Below are 15,299 nucleotides of genomic sequence, written 5' to 3'. Positions count from 1 at the left end.
GGATCCCGCGTTGCACTGGCAGTCTCACCAAAATAATAGCGAATAACACGCAATAGCGGGAGTGGTGCGCGTATACAAACTTGAGCAATCATAGATACGCGTGTGGCAGCTAATGCATATGTACACACACAAGTGATCGTCGACGTGATCGCGCTAAACCGAGGAGAGACGTCAGAAGCGGCGCGATCATCGCACGGATCTAAGGTCGAGTTTCCAACGTGCGGCGGGATAGGGTCTCTGCGATCGAGCCTCTTTTCAAATTTGCGACCATCTGGGATCCCTAGACGTCATTGGCCGCATTCAGCGGACTCAATCGCTAATCGAATATGATTGGTCTCTACTTTCAGGTCCGACCAATCAGCGTCGAGTTACATCGGAAAATCTAGTAATGTTGCCCAACTGTTGAGTCCGTTGAATGTGGCCATTGGGCGCAATGTTCTGATTGTGACAATGGCCTTGTACGACATACGTTTTTCTCTGTCTTACTTTATGTCCACGACTACGACAGACATCTAGTTCTCTGTCATCAGCCTTACTTTACGTCCACGACTACGACAGACATCTAGTTCTCTGCCATCAGCCAAAAGCGGGCCATGACACTTCTCAGTCTTCTTTCTGTTTCAGGTCTCTTTGATCAGTGTCCAAAATTGTTGAACCCCTGCGAGATACACGATCAGATTACGTGTACTTTGAGAGTATATATATTTATTTTGTAAATTTAAAAAAATGGTCACGTCGTGTTGTTTATGTTCAAAAGAGTGCATTCCCTTTAATCCACAACGATCATTTCACAGGTTATAAATGTAGATATATACATACACATAATTGAAATGATATAATAAAAATTAATATTGATAATTGAGGGAGAAAATTATTTATCCTAATATCTAGTTATTATGACTAATTAGACAAAGATATAAATTATAAATATTACGATTTAGAATTATCGATAAGATTCTGTAAGATTTACATTATTTTCTTAATTTCTAAATATTTCATAATATTAATTAATTAATAATAATAAGAGAGCTTTGTGTATCAAGATAATGGAAAAATGTGTTAATAATTTAGTATTGTGAAATTTTTTTTTTTTAAATTTAACACATTTACTTTTCAAACATCTTTATATTATTTATGTTTTATGTTCTTTGAAAACAGTCTCAAACTTTGTATAATGTTTATAGAATACCAACGGATGAACAAATGAGGAAAAAATGGTTTAGTATAATTGGTCGTACCGTTTCTTACAAGGGAGCCAGAGTGTGTAGTGACCATTTCACAGAGAATGATTTCCATGAAATGAGCCTATACTCAAGAATTAGAAGATTAAAGAATACTGCAATTCCTTCTGTTTTTATCAAACAAAACAGGTGAAATAGAAGTTTTTCATTACAAATAAGAATATATTAAAACATAATTTCATAATAATTGTTTGAAACATTTGCTTTCAGAAAAAATAAGAAAAGACATTCGTCTACATTTCAAGAGATTAATGCAAATACTCCTGAATTTCAAAATGATTCTGAAATTGAATCTCAAAATGAAAAGAATATAATTTATTGTAGTACAAGAAATTGCGAAGAAAATAATACAAACAATGATGTTGAAAGTAAAAAAAGGTAAATAAACACAAATAATACTTTCTTTAATACCACTATGATTTTTTATTATGAATTTTTACTTTTAAATGATACTTTTTGCTTTTATAGTGAAAATATAGAACAAAAATCAGCACCCGTTTTAGATGCAACTGAAAATTTAGTTAATGTATCTTTAGATTTAGAGAGAAAAATAAATGGTGTGTCTGTAGATAATCCAAAAAATATTGGTGATAATTTTGTGAACAAGAATGGTACAACTGGAAAAAGGTATCAGAGTATTAGATATTGGTTATTAGTATTAAGTATCATTTATTATAAATTTAAAAAAATTTTTTAAATTCATACTTTTTACAAATACTGTAAATAAATTTTCTTTTTTTAGGAAATCGTCATCTAATTTAAGAAATCCTAAAATTAAGAAGATTTTTGTACACATGTCCAAATATAATATAGAATGCTTTAGGAAAATAGATTTTTCTTCGGACAAAAAGTGGTCAGCATTTTTAAGATATGTTGCTTATAATAGACATCAAAATAAAATTTTAGCACAAAAAAACAGACGTTTGGAAAAGAAAATGTATATACTTCAGGATATGTTGGAGGAATTAATGTAATTTTAGATAAATAAGTACTAAGAAAAAAATATTAAATGTATATGTATATATTAGAATACTAAAATTGAATTTAATGCATTGTTATGAGAAGATTAAATATATATAAAAAGAAAAGTATAAATATAATGGGTTTGTTCTTTTTAGCTGCACTGCTGCACTAGTGTAGTAAAGAGAAAAGAGACAAACATACTTTCTTTAACTCTAACTAATTGCAGTAGTACAGCTAAAAGGAACAGGCCCATTATGAGATAATGGACAATTTCGCGCATGCGTAACAAAGTTCTTTAATCCTCAGTAGCGTACATATGTCAATATAATAAGGGATATCATTAGATCCCTCGTGAAAAAATATAATGGGAAAAAACATTAATAAATAAATGATATAATTTTTATCAAATAATGACAAATGTCAAAAAAATTAATAATTCATAAAGTCTATTTTCAATTTACCATAAATATATAGATATTTTTATTTTCTATAATATCGTTTCTCTACAAAAGTTACGTTCCAAAACGCAAATAACCAAGAAAAATTTTACGCGATAGTTGAATCGGACCAATCGGAAACGCTTAAAAGAATTTCAGAACGACTATCGAGTAAAATTGTCCTCGGAGACTACGTTTTAGAACGTTCCCAAAGTTGATAAATTATATATATATATATGTATATACTTAATTTATATATTACTGTCATAAATGATAACAAAACAATTGGATAATTTCTGAATATCAAGTGATCCGTAGTATCTGATTGTGAGTACGGACAACGACGAGATACGGATTGTCGAGATCGAGATCGGTCATTCGGTCATGTAGTTTATACTTTAGTATACATATACATATGTATACGTATATAAATGTAGAAACATTTATTACATTTATATGATATTCGTGTCACTAATCTTCATCACATCGCTCTCCTATCTTAAAATTATACATTTACCTATTCTTGAAATTAATATATTGATATAAAATGTTTGTTTTAATTCGAAATGAATTCCAGAAAATTTTGGTAAGTTATTAACATATGTTTATTTTATATATATATATATATATATATATATATATTTTTTTTTTTTTTTTTTTTTTTTTTCGAGTTAAAGTTTAAGATCTGACTCTTAGATTTGCTTTTATTTCCTCTTTCTCTATTATTTATATTACAGACAAGCCGTGGAGGAATCACGCTAACACAACAATTAGCTAGGTATTAGCGTTTTGTTTTTATATTTCAAGCAATAGACGACGCGTTTTTCATGTGTTATTTTTATATTTTGAAAATTTAAATTTATTTTTATATTTTGAAAATTTAAATTTATTTTTATATTTTGAAAATTTAAATTTATTTATTAGTTATAATTATATGAAATTAGTTATTGTAACTAGTGTCACATGAATAGTATGTGTTCACATATAGTAACCATAATTTAATGATTTTGGTGTCACATATAGTAACCATAATTTAATGATTTTGGAAATATTAAATTTCGAGAAATATATCCAATTATTTAATAAAAGCAAATAATTATTATACACGTTTATTTCAGGAGTACTGTGTCATACGATTCCTCTGAATATCAATATCTGCAAATTAGTAAAGTTCCAACACTGCATTTTCAAGCATCCTTACCACGACTGCCAATACCAAAGCTTGAAGATACATGTAGGAGGTATTTGAATGCACAGAAACCACTATTGAATGATAAGGAATTGCAATACACAGCATCCTGTATTTCGAAATTTCTTGCCAATGAGGGACAAAGTTTGCAAAAGCAGTTGATTCATAATAATGATGAAAATCCACATACTAGTTACATTAGTGAACTATGGTTTGATATGTATTTGCGAGATCGTAAACCTTTACCTATTAATTACAATCCTTATATAATTTTTACATCAGAATCTGACCCAAGATATGATGCACAATTGGTAAAGGCGACAAATCTCGTTGTGTCATCATTGAGATTTTTCAAGTCTCTTAGAAATGGTGTTTTAGAGCCAGAAGTATTTCATATGAAACCTGAAAAATCAGATACTGAACTATTTCGCAATATTACAAGACTGATTCCATCTCGTTTTAGCTGGTATGGTGCTTACTTATTTAAGGTAATAATTTAAGATAAATTACAAATTTTGTTTATGAAACATTATAGATTAAAAGAAAAATAATTGTATAGAGTATTTAACAAAAAAATAATTTTAAAAAAATTTTTATTATAGGCTTTTCCCTTGGATATGTCGCAATATAAAAATATATTTAATACAACTAGAATACCAAAATTGGAGAAGGATGTAATTTTCCATGATCCTTCAGCAAAACATTTAGTTGTATTAAGAAAAGGTCATTTTTACGCGTTTGATGTTTTAGATGAGGATTCCATTTGTAATCCTAGAAAGATAGCTGCATGCTTAAAGGCCATACTAGAAGATGATAGACCACCAAATAAACATCCTGTGGGCGTTCTTACGACATTAGAAAGGGATCAATGGGCACAAGCACGCTTACATTTAATTGAAACAGGGAATCAGGAAATTCTTAAGAAAATTGATTCAGCTATATTTATATTGGCCTTGGATGACGAAATTATTGACACTGATAACAACAAAGTACTTAGAACATATTTACATGCGGATGGTACCAATCGATGGTTCGACAAGTCGTTTTCTCTTATTGTTTCTAAGGACACCTATAGTGGAATCAATTTTGAACATTCATGGGGTGATGGTGTTGCAATGCTCAGATATATTCAGGTATATATATTTAATAGATATTGTCCTAATTTTAGGCACTTATGAACATAGTTGTAGCAAACTTTTGAAGATTGTAAGATATAAAATTTTGTTCGTTCTTTAGGATGTGAAAGCCGATATATCTAAGAAACCTAGATTTCATCCTAATGAAGTAACTGAACTTGCAAAAGAAAATGTAAACATTGAAAAACTACAATTTTCTCTCGATGCAAAGAGCGAAAATATTATTAAGCAACAAAAAGCGAAATATCACGAATGGATCAATCAAATATGTCTTGATTATATAATATATGAAAATTTTGGCAAAAATCAGTATAAGAAGTTTGGGGTAAGTCCAGATGCTATGATGCAGCTGGCATTCCAGTTGGCATTCTACACTCTAGAGAACAGAGTAGTATCGACTTATGAATCTTGCAGTACAGCTGCATATAAACATGGCAGAACAGAAGCCATTAGACCTTGTACATTAGAAACTAAAGAAATCTGCATCGCTATGTCCCGAACACAAACTGAACTCTCAAAATCAGACTTAAAAAGAATGATATTCAATTGTAGTAAGGCTCACAATGTCCTTACAAAAGAAGCTGTAATGGGTAAATAGTTCAATTACTGAGCAAATTTCAAACAAATAAGTTTAAAAAATTAGACTGTATGTAAATTATTTCATAATATTTCTTATTTTAGGCCAAGGATTTGATAGACATTTATTTGCCTTGAAAAAGATTTCAGAGAATTTAAATTCTACTAAATCAGTTATTTTTCAAGATCCAGCTTATGATGCTTTAAATTATAATATATTATCTACATCCACTTTATCGAGTCCAGTTATATTTGCTGGTGGATTTGGACCAGTAGTATCCGATGGCTATGGAATATCGTAAGTTAATTACATTGTATTGGATTAATATTGAAAATATGACAACTATTTATACACTATTATATTTTTTCGAAATATTGAGATTTAATAAATACCAAATTAATGTATATTGTTTAGATATCAAATTCGAGATAAACAATTGGCGACTGTTGTAACAAGTTATAAAAATAGTCATAATGCCACAAAATATATACAAGCCTTGGAATATGCATTCAAGAGCATTCATGATGTACTGCGCACATAAATATATTATGTGGCTAGATATATTTAAATATACATTTTTTTTAAATCATTGATACTATATAATTATCATATTATACAGGTATATTATACATTTACACAAAAAAAATGTTTACAATCATGATATCTATATCAAAGACAGATATATATATATGTATGTATGTATGTGTGTATATGCACGTGTGTGTGTGTGTACTTGAAATATTTATATAGATCAAAAGCAATAGGAATAAACTATTTCTATAACAAGAAATCTCTATAACAAGAAATTTGTATATTTTTACTTGTATTTTTTAATTGTTGAGAATAAATATTTTTAATATTTTTTTATATATAATGTTATGCTAATTTTTATATATAACCAACCAACAATTTTTCTAATAATTAGTAATTAGATATGACATATATATGTGTGTATATGTATGTGTGAGGGTAAATTATTACAAATATTATTTTATATTATTCTATTACTCATAAACAAGAAAATATGTACATTGACTTATGTAAAAATGAGCGCTATTTGAAGCGTGAAACGAAAAAATTACACTGTTTTCTAATATTGATAAAAATTCATATGTTATATAAAATTTATACATAATCTTAGTCATTTTTCTGCTTCAAAAAAATGGAAAGATTTATCTAATAACATAGACGATAAAGTAACATTCATAATTGTAAATATTAAAATGAATGTTAAATTAGATCATCATGAAGATTGCATAAATGGAATTGTATAGATACAGATAATATACCAATTTCTTCATATATTGGTATTTAGAAATTTTTTAACATTTCATGACGATTTTATAGATAGACAATTTTTGAAATTTTTTAAATGATTTCCAATGATTAAATATGGAATGGAATATTGTAATCTCTTATCATTTATAGCTTATCACCCATCTTGACTTTGGAAGTCTGCAAAAAAAGAAGAATATTTAATGAGTAATTTATATAAAGAGAATATTAACATTACAATACATAATTTTAAATATATTTGTTACATTCACGTTATCTGACATCGTATATATACAGAATATCCGGAAAATCGACCGTAGTATTTCGGCAAATGATTCCGTACTCATAAATAAGAAAAAAAAGTTATATGAACATAGGTCCGAAAATAAGTCGTTTCCGAGTTATATAGCTACTTCTATATTAAAAAAAATCATAATTTATAGTTCATTAGGCATCCTTCTCTTCTATATTTATTTTAATTTTTAAATTTAAATTGTTAAAATTAAATTATTAAATTTAAAATTGAATTTTTAAATTTAAAATTAAATTTTAAATTTAAATTTGAATTTTTTAATTTAAATTTTAAATTTAAATTCAAATTTTTAAGAATTTAAAAAAAGAGATGCCAAACAGATTATAAATTATGATTTTTTTAAATAAAAGTGACTATAACTCGGAAATGATTTATTTTCGGGCCTATGTTTATATAAGCTTTCTTTCTTTTTGAGTTTCGAATCACTTCCTGAAATACTGCAAACGATTTTCCAGGCACCCTATATATACATACATATATACACACACACACACACGTATAATATATATATATGTGTGTGTGTGTGTTTGTGTGTGAACTTACCATATAAATACCGACAATTAAACCAAAAAGTCCTATAGCGGAACCAAAAATCTCAACTATAAGAATCTTCACGAAAAGAGCAGAGTTTGCTGCATCAGCGAGAGCTGCGCCAGACCCTACAATACCAACTGCTATGCCACAGAAAAGGTTGACCAAACCAACAGACAGACCAGCGCCAAACATTAAGTATCCAGCCAACCAATTTTGATTCTTAAGTTCCTCATTTGACATAGCTTCGGAATAAGTGAATTTTTCGAGCATTCCAGACAGAACAATGGCAGTAATTAGACCATAGATAGCTACAGCCTCGCAAAATATCACAGAAATCAAATTCTTTGTCTTGATTCTAGGTGCTTTTACACCTCCACCGACTATAGATACTCCTGTTGTATGGATACCTCTGAAAAGATGAATATCATAAGTAATTTCATGCTGTTCTAAAATTATGAGTATTATAAATTTATAATTATTGTACTTACAATGCTGCGCCTACCACAGATAAAGCTACCGACAAACCTATGCCCAATGTAGACCACATATATGGGGAAGTATTTGATAAGAACCTAAAGGAAAATAAATATTTTGTTTAATATCTCAAGGATTCAGTACTACAAGAAATGAAAATATTAATGTACAAAGAATATGAATGTATAATTATACGTACCATGCAATGCTAATTTGCTCTCCTTTGCCAGTAAATACATAATACAAAACTGTAATATAAAATATACATAATAAAATCTTTGTATAATTATTAAACAGTGTTAATTCAGTAATAAATGTGTTTGATATAAGAACAGCTTGTGACAGTGGACACTGTATAATTCGGCAAAATATTTATTAATTTAAATTCGACATTCTTTACGAGTTTATCGCATATGTCAAATATAATTATTTTTAATATAAAAACATGTATAATAAAGCCATACCTAAAATAAGAATTGTCACCGAGGCGGTGACTGCAAATGTGCTACCCAAAATATATCTCATTGTTGCCATGATGATTTTAACCCAATATAAATTATATACAAGTCCTGTGAATTATAGTTGACACTCAAAAAAGTTAAGCAGCGCGATGGTTTCCTCAGACAAATTTTCAATCTCTATATCCAAAATATCGAAAGAAAATCTCACGCGCACCCGTCGCCGTCATGTGACGACTGCTGGCTCCTCCAGGGTTGCGTTCGAAAATCTATTTGACGAGTAGAGCAAAGTCCGATTGACTAATCGGAATAAAAAGATTTCTTTGTTTTCATTGGTCAATCAAACGCTACTTTACCCAACCAGTGTTCCGATTAGAGATTTCGTGCGCGTGCATGTGCGGCTCTGCGCTTGCACCACCGTAAAATTAAAGTCACTAGATTAACAAAGTACCGCAATTTTGATCTCAATAAGATAAGCTGGAGCAAAAATGGCGTCCGATAGTATAGATATAGGTTGCGATTGTTGCATTTCTTCACGCAACAACCTGGCATTTTTGATATTTTCTTCTTTTTTTGCGCAACAGAAGGAGTTTTCTCACCTCACACACAACAGGACAAACCAGGATCAAGGTTAGAAAAATTGCACTTAGTATAGATAGCTACACAAAGGGTGCTTTCCATTTAGCGACACAAGTCGACACAAGCGTCATTCTATCTTTTTTCAATAAATAACAATAAACGAAGATAGAATGACACTTGTGTCGATTTGTGTCGCTAAATGGAAAGCACCTAAAGTGTGCACTATCTGCATTATCGGACATCATTTTTGCTCCATCTTATTGAGATCAAAATTGCGGTACTTTGTTAATCTAGTGACTTTAAGATCGCCTAAAAGCAGACTATGACAAAAAAGAGTGAAAACTATGAACAACTTTATTGTTTATTTTATAGATTTTAAAAATGGCTTGTCGTATGCTACATATTTAGAGTTGTAAATAATTTGATAAAAAATGTTCAATCTGTAAACAATGGTAACGCAAATGAAATATATCATTGTCTCTAAATCATTATATGTAATTAACATATAATCTGTATTTAAAATTAATTTATCAATTTAACTCTAATAAAATTATGAAATTTTTTTCAGGTATATTATTATTTAATATTGTTTAATTTATTGCTTGTCAGTCATTCACATTTATTAAAAATAGTCGCTTTATTAAATATAATAATGTGAGAAACTCTATATTTTTTGCGAATAGTAAGTAGAACTTATGAATATAGCATTTTGATAATAGTTTATATTTACAGTAGAAAATAATTTGTATTTCACTGTGCTTTTGTTCTATAGAACCTGAAGATGAATTATGAAAGGGTGTGACAAGTATCAGTAATGCAGGAAGACGCAGAGATAGAGCAAGAAGAGTAGTGAAAAGAGAGAGCTCCTAAATAAGGAGCAAATTATTGGCATGGCAAAAATTCCGATACAATTTCCTGGTCTAAACACTCCTGTGTTTAGAGGAAAAGAATTAATTCAACAGCAAAAACTGCTTGTAAATCTTGAAAAAAAGCAAAAACTTATGGAATTATCACAAAGTCAGACCAGGCCAATGCAAATAAAATTATCGCCATTGGAATGTGGTTGGACGAGTGTTACAATGGATGGCAGAAGCATTGAATCAGATCTTATTGGAAAAGGTTAATATTTATGCTATTATTGGATTATAATGATTAAATTACACACATACAAAAATCAAGTGATACGATGTCTATTTTCAATTCTTTTTTTGATGTTTCAGTTCTAAATAATAGAATCTTATATAATTAATATCTTTGTTTTCTGCAGATACATTTGAAAGTTTTGAAACCTGGATTTTGGAAAACAAAATGATAACTTGTATGACCGGTAATTTAGCACGTAAGACTAGAATCAGTTCATTTATAGTAACTGGAAATGAAAATGGATTAGCTGGATTTGCGTTATCAAAAGCTAAAGCATCCCTAAAGACGGTTAAAAATAGGGCTGGTCAAAGACTAATGTATATTCCTACATATAAGGAATACACTGGTAAGAAAATAATTGTCAATACTATATAATATAAAATTTATTTCTTCTCTTTTAATATCACTTTGTATTTTTCAGTGTTACATGATTTCTTTACACAGTTTGAGAATATAAAAATATTTGTAAAGAAAATTCATGAAGGATAATGGGCTTGTTTGTCATCATGCGATAAAAGCATGTTGTGAGATAATATAAAGGCATAAAGGATATGTATGCCAAAGTACAAGGAGGAATGTAAAATCATTCTTTATTGCAATAGGTATGTATATTCTATATAAAAATGATAGATCTATATAAAAATGATAGATCTATATTTAATAGTTGGAAAGAAAGAGAGGAGAAATGAAAAGTGCATCTAGAGAATTTAAAAGAATAAAAATCTAAAAATAATAATACATAAAAATTAATATTATGTATTTTTTTCATGAGGAATATGGAGCGCACATTTATGCATTTATTTATTTAGATGAGATTTACTTTAGAGCACATTCAGTATTCAACTTTAATTTTATTTTCTCTTTCTTACGATATATAAGTATAACATAATTACCTGCAAATGCTATCATTTTTGTGTGTTTACAGTGATACAGAAGCAACATTACAAGTACTATATTTACAGATAACATCTGTATAATAAAAAAAGCAAAAATCTAATGATGAAAAAAGGATAAATATTGTAGATCAGCATAAGTATCAACCAAATATTCCACCGCTCTGTTTCATTAGAGTTGCAATTTTCTTTTATAATATCATAAATATTATAAATAAGATAAAGATTTCCGTACGTTTCAAATAAATTTATATATTTTATGTATGTAATACTGTGCACACATATTAAAAGGTGATAATATCGCAGTTATAATAAGATACAATCCTGGCAATGTAGTGATTTTTGGATCCTACTGAAAATAATTTAATTTGATTTATTTTTGTGCCATGTATTACCTGTGTAAAGTTCCACACACAGTATCATATTGTCTGCGATATATGAAAAGCTTCATCGATGAAATAAATGGTTGAATATGATTGAGATATAAGAAAAGTAATATACTTTTCTTGTATAGTACTTGTAATGCATAACGTTAATGTGGAATACATAAATATTTTATATTTTAATTTCATATAATCAAGATGAAATAAGACACTCATGATTACTTTAAAAATGTGTCCACAAATATCATGTAACTTCAGTAGCTGCAGATTCGTCAAATTAATCCTATTACGTTAAATGAATCACAGCAGCTTGTTTTAATTTAATCTAACCTAACCAATTATATTATATGCTTCTCATTAAAATGTGTAAAACTGTACGTCGCACATTTAATACGATTAATATACTACGTAATAAAATGTAACACACTAATGAAATAATTAAATATTATTTTTGAAAGCATGATAAAATCCAGGCAGCATACGCTTGTGTTTATATTCGACATCCAAAGCACTGAGAGGTTAGGTTAGGTTAGGTTAGATCGAAAAAATTTATCGTTTAACAGTTGGCAGCCCTACGAGATAGGCTGTGCAGCACTGCGCGTATATAAAATAAATTTGAAATCGCTTCTAGCTAACCATCTTCACGCGATCGACTTTATTTGAATTACACGGCATCGAATCGAATTATGATGCGGCGCCGATTTGTTCGAACGTAATTCGGGACATCGCGATGCTGTATAAGCGTCGAATGAGCACGAACTGTGCACGCAAATATGATAAATCACATCTACTCACCGTTCATCGGCTGTTCCACAGGTCGCTCCACTCGCTCGCCTCGGGACGTCCCATTCCGATCTTGATGCACACAAACTCACACGATATCATCAACGCGAACGCGCGACACTTTATTCGGCACTCCCGATATTCGCTCGCATCCGATAATCATCATCAAGGGCGCGAATAACGCGACGCAACTTCGCTCCATCTTCGCAATGACGCCATCACTGAATATCGTCAAAAATCGCTGTCGCGCGTTTCCATCGACACACTATAAAAGTCGCGCGATCATCCTTCGACACTCTCGACGCTCGTTCACTCGCGATATTCATTTAAAAACGGTTAAAAGATGCGAAAAATGCGGACGTACGACGATCCGTGTAACTGCGTATGACTCCGATTCACGCGCCAACATGGCGGCCGTATGACGCGTTTGACGTAGCAGTGACGTAGCAGTGACGTAGCAGCACGCGCCAACATGGCGGCCGAACCAGCATTCGTTTCTTCGTATGGCCATTCCTGCGCGCAACTTTGATTTCTGAATATTGTCTACGGCTTTAATTAATAGCACATAATGATAAATATATAAAGATGGAATCAATTAATCATATTGGTCATATATGTAGACTTGCCCGAAGAAATAGAAAAAAAATTGAGATATATTTTTAATTTCTTTTTCTTTTAATAAAGGATGGAAATGTCTATTCATAGGCTTGTTCTTTTTTTCCTCTTTCGCGCAATTTCGATTCAATATATAACGTAGAAAATTCATAGTATATTATGCTAATGATATGAATTACGAATGATTCGATTGTTTTATCGCGCTTTCCCAAAGTCAAATCTTATAATATTTAGTTTTGCATTTTAAAAGACTGAGAGCGAATTAAATAAATAAATAAATAAATAAATGATGTTGAGAAAAAGAAAAAGAAGACTCATAAATAAATAAATATATAAATATATAATAAAGATTGATATTAATATTACATATATATCATACGAACTTGTATGATCTCAAAATCTTTATCTTTTATTCCGTTACTCGAATACTTGTACGTTAACAGATTTAGGTTACACACATTGCATAAAACTTCGATATTTTGCAATCTTACCTCATTTCAATTTGGAGAAGCACGTGCATTCCTTTCGATAAATGTCCGCACAAAAATACATCGCATTCATAATTCACTCTTATATTTAAGATCCTCTTAAGTAAGTTGGAAAATATAACTATTTTACTAACTGAACGGAATCTCAAGACGCGATTTAGATTATTTTAAATATAAATAAATATATATATATGTATATACATAAATATATATGTATATGTATATACATAAATATTTCGTGTCACGATAAATCTTGTGAAATCATTGATCTTTAATAGTATCTCGTCAGTGAAAAAAAATGCTTTCGAATGTTACACTTTATGTAGCAAATTTTTTATATTGTTCTATTACAATTTTCATAACAGCAAAATATTTAATGCTTGATCCTTTATATGTATATATAATACAATGTGCTAAATTACAAAGTGTAACATAATTAAAAAGTTTTACTATTATTAGTCGACTTAATTGCAAGCTATTCCTAATTACTACACATGTTTATCCGATGCATCTTCTTCTTCAAATCTTTGCAATGTTGTGATCTGTCGCATTCCCAAGACTATAGGGACTCGTGCTTCTTTCTTCTTATCGTTTTATCATTCTTTTCTCTCTTCCATCTATAGGGACTATAGGGACTCGTGCTTCTTTCTTCTTATCGTTTTATTATTCTTTTCTCTCTTCCATCTTATTCAAAATATATAATTATTAACTAAGTATTATAATATATTATAATATAATATAATTATTATATTAATAATTAATAATTATTAATATAATAATTATAATTACGGTATCTCTCTTAGTCTGACTCTTTCTCTTTGACCTATCCGGCATGGGTGACCCTACCAGTAATTAAGGCCGGTGTTTACACAGTCTTATATTTAAAATCGTTTTAAGTAAAATTTAGAAAATGTTTGTTATTTCATTGAGATTGAACAGAATTTTAAGATGCGATCTAAGATTATATTTAAGATGATTAAATATAAAAACAAATTGTATGAATATCGGCCTACATTACCGCCGGCATAGCTCTCCGGATCATTAGAGTACTCAAACCTCCTCACCCGGCAAATGCCTTCGTTAAGGTGGAGATACCATCGAAGAGGTACAATTTTTTTATTTTATTTTCTTTTAATATAATGTAGGTTTTTCAAATTTTCCAAATAGAAAATGTAATACAAAGGATGTATAAAATATACATATATTATATATATATTATATAATTATAAAATATTATAATGCATAATTACATAGCTTGCAGTCATATAAAAATATATTACAAAATATATATTATAATTATAGTACAATTTATAAATTGGTATCAACATCAAATAAATATGTATTCGAATTTATTCAAATATTTTCAATAATACGGATAATGATGTTGAGAGCACACACACATTCTTGGACTTATAATAATACTATATATATAGAAAGAAAAAAAAAGGAAAATTCGGAGAATAAAATAATTTTTCGAAAAATGAAGATATATTTTCCATTTTTCGACATTTATTCAAGATTTATTTTCTATTGTTACAAATATCTTTTACACATATTTTTGTTATCATTTTCATAATAGTATAACTTAATATATAATATTTTATTTTAACTCTAAATACAATAGAGTTATAAAATATAAATTAGAAAATTAATTTAATATATAATAATACAATCAAATTGAAAATATATAATGTATAACAATAACAATAATAAAATATATATACATAATACACACACACACACATATATATATATATATATATATATATATATATATAATACATAAAATTGTTAATACATAAGATAATATATAAAACT

The 15,299-nt window shown here is 29.0% G+C and overlaps 4 protein-coding genes across 5 annotated transcripts; 3 read left to right on the top strand and 1 right to left on the bottom strand.

The window, feature by feature from the left end:
* Positions 1 to 33: 33 nt before the first annotated feature.
* Positions 34 to 2,215, top strand: LOC105251502. The gene is made up of 6 exons (XM_020027597.2): positions 34 to 204; positions 625 to 794; positions 1,185 to 1,370; positions 1,452 to 1,619; positions 1,710 to 1,868; positions 1,984 to 2,215. The coding sequence occupies exons 2-6, from the start codon at positions 727 to 729 to the stop codon at positions 2,213 to 2,215; spliced, it is 813 nt and encodes a 270-aa protein (XP_019883156.1). The 5' UTR covers positions 34 to 204; positions 625 to 726.
* A 674-nt stretch (positions 2,216 to 2,889) lies between these two features.
* Positions 2,890 to 6,155, top strand: LOC105251495 (carnitine O-palmitoyltransferase 2, mitochondrial). Of its 2 annotated transcripts, XM_025409533.1 has the most exons (7): positions 2,890 to 3,227; positions 3,379 to 3,419; positions 3,760 to 4,318; positions 4,433 to 4,963; positions 5,067 to 5,556; positions 5,648 to 5,840; positions 5,958 to 6,155. In XM_025409533.1, the coding sequence occupies exons 1-7, from the start codon at positions 3,189 to 3,191 to the stop codon at positions 6,082 to 6,084; spliced, it is 1,980 nt and encodes a 659-aa protein (XP_025265318.1). In that variant the 5' UTR covers positions 2,890 to 3,188; the 3' UTR covers positions 6,085 to 6,155. The 2 variants fall into 2 exon arrangements, with proteins under 2 accessions (XP_025265318.1, XP_019883159.1); XM_020027600.2 differs by lacking the exon at positions 3,379 to 3,419.
* A 627-nt stretch (positions 6,156 to 6,782) lies between these two features.
* LOC105251496 (V-type proton ATPase 21 kDa proteolipid subunit) lies at positions 6,783 to 8,864 on the bottom strand. The gene is made up of 5 exons (XM_011258352.3): positions 8,604 to 8,864; positions 8,339 to 8,387; positions 8,154 to 8,237; positions 7,675 to 8,074; positions 6,783 to 6,998 (listed from the first exon to the last, which is right to left on the bottom strand). The coding sequence occupies exons 1-5, from the start codon at positions 8,671 to 8,673 to the stop codon at positions 6,966 to 6,968; spliced, it is 636 nt and encodes a 211-aa protein (XP_011256654.1). The 5' UTR covers positions 8,674 to 8,864; the 3' UTR covers positions 6,783 to 6,965.
* Positions 8,865 to 9,950: 1,086 nt separating this feature from the next.
* On the top strand, positions 9,951 to 11,305 carry LOC112638238 (28S ribosomal protein S5, mitochondrial-like). The gene is made up of 4 exons (XM_025409531.1): positions 9,951 to 10,295; positions 10,444 to 10,665; positions 10,741 to 10,921; positions 11,245 to 11,305. Exons 1-3 carry the CDS (start codon positions 10,067 to 10,069, stop codon positions 10,806 to 10,808), a joined length of 519 nt encoding a protein of 172 aa, XP_025265316.1. The 5' UTR covers positions 9,951 to 10,066; the 3' UTR covers positions 10,809 to 10,921; positions 11,245 to 11,305.
* The last annotated feature ends 3,994 nt before the right edge of the window (positions 11,306 to 15,299 follow it).

Source organism: Camponotus floridanus, unplaced genomic scaffold (assembly GCF_003227725.1).
Source record: "Camponotus floridanus strain SB8 unplaced genomic scaffold, Cflo_v7.5 scaffold27, whole genome shotgun sequence".
NCBI lineage: Eukaryota > Metazoa > Arthropoda > Insecta > Hymenoptera > Formicidae > Camponotus > Camponotus floridanus.
Note: the sequence above shows the minus strand (reverse complement) of the source record. Positions and strands in the feature narration are given on the sequence as shown.

What these genes read in the sequence shown, in the direction of transcription:
- LOC105251502 (XM_020027597.2), top strand. Translation starts at nt 727, where the DNA reads ATGGTCACGTCGTGTTGTTTATGTTCAAAAGAGTGCATTCCCTTTAAT. An exon ending in GATGTTGAAAGTAAAAAAAG is followed by an intron (nt 1,620 to 1,709) that starts GTAAATAAACAC and finishes TTGCTTTTATAG; the next exon opens with TGAAAATATAGAACAAAAAT. An exon ending in AATGGTACAACTGGAAAAAG is followed by an intron (nt 1,869 to 1,983) that starts GTATCAGAGTAT and finishes TTCTTTTTTTAG; the next exon opens with GAAATCGTCATCTAATTTAA.
- LOC105251495 (XM_025409533.1), top strand. Translation starts at nt 3,189, where the DNA reads ATGTTTGTTTTAATTCGAAATGAATTCCAGAAAATTTTG. An exon ending in ATGAATTCCAGAAAATTTTG is followed by an intron (nt 3,228 to 3,378) that starts GTAAGTTATTAA and finishes TTTATATTACAG; the next exon opens with ACAAGCCGTGGAGGAATCAC. An exon ending in TCCGATGGCTATGGAATATC is followed by an intron (nt 5,841 to 5,957) that starts GTAAGTTAATTA and finishes TATATTGTTTAG; the next exon opens with ATATCAAATTCGAGATAAAC.
- LOC105251496 (XM_011258352.3), bottom strand. Translation starts at nt 8,673, where the DNA reads ATGGCAACAATGAGATATATTTTGGGTAGCACATTTGCAGTCACCGCC. An exon ending in TCTGTGGTAGGCGCAGCATT is followed by an intron (nt 8,075 to 8,153) that starts GTAAGTACAATA and finishes TCATCTTTTCAG; the next exon opens with AGGTATCCATACAACAGGAG. An exon ending in TAATTGTCGGTATTTATATG is followed by an intron (nt 6,999 to 7,674) that starts GTAAGTTCACAC and finishes CTTTTTTTGCAG; the next exon opens with ACTTCCAAAGTCAAGATGGG.
- LOC112638238 (XM_025409531.1), top strand. Translation starts at nt 10,067, where the DNA reads ATGGCAAAAATTCCGATACAATTTCCTGGTCTAAACACTCCTGTGTTT. An exon ending in ATCAGATCTTATTGGAAAAG is followed by an intron (nt 10,296 to 10,443) that starts GTTAATATTTAT and finishes TGTTTTCTGCAG; the next exon opens with ATACATTTGAAAGTTTTGAA. An exon ending in TACATATAAGGAATACACTG is followed by an intron (nt 10,666 to 10,740) that starts GTAAGAAAATAA and finishes TGTATTTTTCAG; the next exon opens with TGTTACATGATTTCTTTACA.